This window comes from Bolinopsis microptera, chromosome 4 (assembly GCF_026151205.1).
Source record: "Bolinopsis microptera isolate Bmic1 chromosome 4, MBARI_Bmic_1.0, whole genome shotgun sequence".
Taxonomy (NCBI): domain Eukaryota; kingdom Metazoa; phylum Ctenophora; class Tentaculata; order Lobata; family Bolinopsidae; genus Bolinopsis; species Bolinopsis microptera.
The window spans coordinates 6,267,628-6,271,996 of NC_087075.1; the positions used below are offsets into that span (position 1 = coordinate 6,267,628).

The window sequence follows — 4,369 nt, forward strand, 5'->3', positions numbered from 1 at the left end:
TTAGTAATTATTATTAGTTATTATTAGTTATTAATTAGCAATTAATAGTAATTATATCTGACTCGTTACTGTTATCTGTATCATTATTCCTACAATTCATTGATAAACTCACAAGTCACAGCCTATATTCTGCTTCAGGTTCAGCGCAGTTGTTTTTATGAAAGAAAAAGAGCGTCTCGGTAAAAAAGCTTCTAATCTCATACGAAAGGTAAACTAAAAATCCTTAAAATGAGTTTCCATCTGATTAATACAGAGCATCCAAAGTAATAATTTATAGCTCGGCTGGGTTCTGGGGAGGAGGTCTGGAGTTGCCTCTACAGTCTCCGCCATCTGCACTACATTTGATCTTACCTGGGGCCCTCAGACTACACACTATGTATACATTGTATATATACACTATGTAATATGTATACACTATGTATACACTATGTATACACTATGTATACACTATGTATACACTATGTATACACTATGTATACACTATGTATACACTATGTATACACTATGTATACAGTATACACTATGTATACACTATGTATACACTATGTATACACTATGTATACACTATGTATACACTATGTATACACTATGTATACACTATGTATACACTATGTATACACTATGTATACACTGACATCCTGCCACAGGTTCGGACGAAACATCACATTAAAGAAGATGAAGCTCTAGAAGTTACTATCGACAACACCAGAGCTGCCAGAAAAGTCTACAGAGACCTGCTCAAGATTACTGGCATCAGAGATCTACCTCAGATATTTGTGAACGAAACTTTTATTGGTAGCTGGCAGGATCTGAAGACTCTTAACAAGACAGGTAATTATTTGAAACATCGGGAGCTACTCTCTCGAGTGCAATAATGAGCCTCATTAGGCGCGGTAACGAGCATGTTGGGGGATGACGATCGCGTTATATAGCGATTTGGTTGCTGTGCTATAAGCGGTCTCCAACCAATCAGGCCATTGATTGAGTAAAGATGTAACTGACTCACTGATTTAGTGCCAGATCACGTATCTGTAATATCTTAAGATCTTAAAATGGTATTGGTCATAACTTGGCTTAGTTCGTTAGTTGTGAACAATCAACTTGACATTTTGGGAAAGCACTTCAAGTTCAATTATCAAACCAAATGTGTCTAGAAAATTTCCGGAGTTCCTAGCTGAAAGCGTTCACGCTTTATGGCGACAATAGTGAAAACGAGGGATCTTACCTATACTATAAACTTTAACTTGATAATTGGATGATTAATGAAGCCTTTTGTATGCAATTGCAAATTGCAAACAGAACCATTTTGAAAAGCACACGTTTAATCATTATTTGTGATACTGTGATTCAAGCATTATTATTTATTACGACCCAACATGGTTGGAAAAAACTCCCAGAATTACTCCCCGAATTTTCAGGTATGCTCTCGAAAGAATTACTGAGTTCAATAGGATTCAAAGATTTGTTCTGTCCGATTTGCGCAGAGACTGGAGGGAAAAACCACGAGGCCCATAAAGATAGGGTAAAGAACTTTTAGATGGCTGAGTCTAGCAGGTAAGCACATGTTTTATAGGTATTATACTGCAGGGCTAGACAGAACTCAGAATCATCAGCAAGTTTGTGGTTATCCATCACTCGTCAGCTTTCATGAGACGATAGAATATGAGCAAGACTAGATGGTTTTCCTGTGTCCAAAGCAAGGGATGAAGTACCGTGTAAGATTCAGAAAAATAAAGAATTGACTCAGAGATGGAAAAATGTGTTGAGACTTGACTGTTCATACATAGTCATATTCGATCATCTATTATAATTTATCTAAAGTAATGTGATGCGAAGACTTTGTAATCATTCAGTTGACAATAAAAAGGGTGATTCCACAATCCGATGGAAAAGTTAAAAAAAACCATTACAATTTGAATCAAATGCAATAGTTAATCGCAGAAAACATTCAAGCATAACTATAAACACCAACAGAAATTAGTAATCTGAATTTGACTGATCCTACTTTAGACTAAACACCATGTTCATTTTTTTCATCAAGATATGACATTCTGTTTTTTGCTTTGGCCGGCCGGCAAAGCATGATTAAATCAACCAATGGTCTGAATTATAGATCAACTCTTTTTAATATCTCAGTTTTCAGTTAGATTTTAAAAATCGATGGTAATATAATCGCAGTGACTGTGAGTAAGTTCTTCTTTCCGTTTATCCGTAGTTTTTGCCGCACATGTGGATATGTTTGCAGACTCCATCACAGAATGAGAGACCGTTGCTACATCTATCATCTCCACCATCCTCCTTCTTCTCTTCCTCTTTCTGTGATAAAAAAGTTTGTACAACTAACCATATTGGGTACTTATACTTATATTATTATAATATTAGAGGCAATGCAAATAGCGAATCTCAATTGTCGCTAATTACCTAACATTACGTGATAATTTGGTAATTTTTTTTTTTACCAATGCGCTTACCATTTCATCTGCGGGACATTTCTTGAAAACTTCAATTTCACGAATGTGTAAAAACTTTTCTCCTGAAACAAGTTGAATCAATAATCTGTAGCAAATTACGGTTACCAAAGTGCTACTATACCTCGTCAAGTTCATTCGGAAATTTTGAAATATACCCAGCTTAGAACCCGTAACTCTACCACAAAAGACGCAATAATTTAACTATGGTCGATTTTTGATTGATCGAATTTATGTGTTTTTTAATTTCAAGAATCATCATTTATCACGCAGTGTTTAATTTAAATACCTGGTATTTCTACTTTGACATACGTTCCAACTGCACCTTTGCAATTAACCGTAACGCATTTATCGGTCTTTTCCACTTTCACCAAGCCACACAAAATCTGAAAATGATTGCGTCTTAATGTGGTTATTCCGAATCTTTAAGTTAATTATGAATATTATTAGAACCGATAAGTCGAGGAATTGAAGCTCTGAGGCGTATTTTGCCAAGTCATTTGGCTCATTCTAACGAAACTGCTATTTTATTACAGGCCAGGAACTGCAGAAAAACTTAATATTAAGTTGGTAGGTTATAAACTTGCAAGATAAAGCAATAATCTGATTCAATTTTACCGCGTCCATATCGTCGTTTAAAACGGAAACTTCGGCTCCGTTCAGTTGATCCCAGCAACAGTCTTCTTGAACATTCTTTATCTTAACATCACCGACGCGGCTATTTTCAAACATCAACTGAAATGTGTTTTTCATAACGAAAAATACTGCCTGAATCCTAGCCATAAAGATATAAACTTATCTCCAGAACTTTTAACAAGAGCCATGATAAATTAAAAACAAAATTTACAATCCTGTCGGCGCTTTTTACTTTTAGTTATACGTGACTTGCTCATGAGTCATGTGGTGTGTTAAAAACAAAAATACCCTGTCAAATTTTTATTCGGTTCAGGACAAAAATTGAGCAAAAAATTGCTTAGTTATGAGTAAATATAAAAGGTTACCAGTATAAAAGGTTCAGATTCTAATTCACTGTGACAGAAGGTCTCCATATCTCCGTCTAAAGCTAATTCTGCGTCCAAGTTTTTAAAAACTGACGACATTAGCCCACTTTCTATCGGAAGCTTCTTGCAGGACCCTGAAATGCCATAAAACTATTACGATGATACGTAAAATATATTACTGTACTAGATATGTAAAAGTGCAAGAAAACACGCACGTAATATACTCCAATGTCTTGATTCTTAAATGTCTTGGAAAAGTGAATGGCCAGAGTACATGAACTTGCAAAGTAATCAGAATCAGGCGGTGCAAATTTGTTTTGAGCCGTGATTACGTGATGGCGATTTTTGTTTTTGATAACTTATCAATGATGTTGTAGTTGTGAACTGTTCACATAATCTCTGAAAATGTAAAAATTTGTACCACATCCCAACTTTAACGCCGATGTTTTAACCTAATTTAATTTGACTGATTAACTGCTAACCTTCACTCTGGACGATATGTAAAGTCGATAATGTTGCACAACATAGCAATACACGTATTAGAAACATGATTTCCTGAAAAATATAGTTTTTTGCGGCTTTAATAGGAACAAAAACAGATGATCAATATTTTGGGTTAGCAAGCTTGTACGGTTATAACATCTTAGCTAAGGAGTTTGATACGACAATGGTATAATAGTCGCTTGAACTTTAAAAGTCACATTAATCCACGGCTTCGAACTAGTATGAAAGTTAAAAAATGAAAAATATCAATCAACGGCTGAAATTGGTACATAATCAACGCATGATAACTATTAGAATAAAAAGCGTTCAAATTGACTAATTCTCCGCTCAGTATGAACTAAGGGTATTAAGTGAAACTAACGGTAGTTTCTCCACATAACTATATATGCAAATTGG

General features: G+C 35.0%; 1 protein-coding gene across 1 annotated transcript; it reads right to left on the reverse strand.

Moving 5' to 3' along the window:
• Positions 1–1,872: 1,872 nt before the first annotated feature.
• On the reverse strand, positions 1,873–4,051 carry LOC134814004 (pentraxin fusion protein-like). Its single transcript, XM_063821962.1, has 6 exons — positions 3,952–4,051; positions 3,470–3,603; positions 3,087–3,203; positions 2,758–2,854; positions 2,472–2,533; positions 1,873–2,316 (listed from the first exon to the last, which is right to left on the reverse strand). The coding sequence occupies exons 1-6, from the start codon at positions 4,016–4,018 to the stop codon at positions 2,206–2,208; spliced, it is 588 nt and encodes a 195-aa protein (XP_063678032.1). The 5' UTR covers positions 4,019–4,051; the 3' UTR covers positions 1,873–2,205.
• Between the last annotated feature and the right edge of the window lie 318 nt (positions 4,052–4,369).

Coding starts and splice junctions, on each gene's coding strand:
- LOC134814004 (XM_063821962.1), bottom strand. CDS start 4,018: ATGTTTCTAATACGTGTATTGCTATGTTGTGCAACATTATCGACTTTA. Junction 3,204..3,469: donor AATCTGAACCTTTTATACTG/GTAACCTTTTAT, acceptor AACACATTTCAG/TTGATGTTTGAAAATAGCCG. Junction 2,317..2,471: donor AATGTCCCGCAGATGAAATG/GTAAGCGCATTG, acceptor TTTTTATCACAG/AAAGAGGAAGAGAAGAAGGA.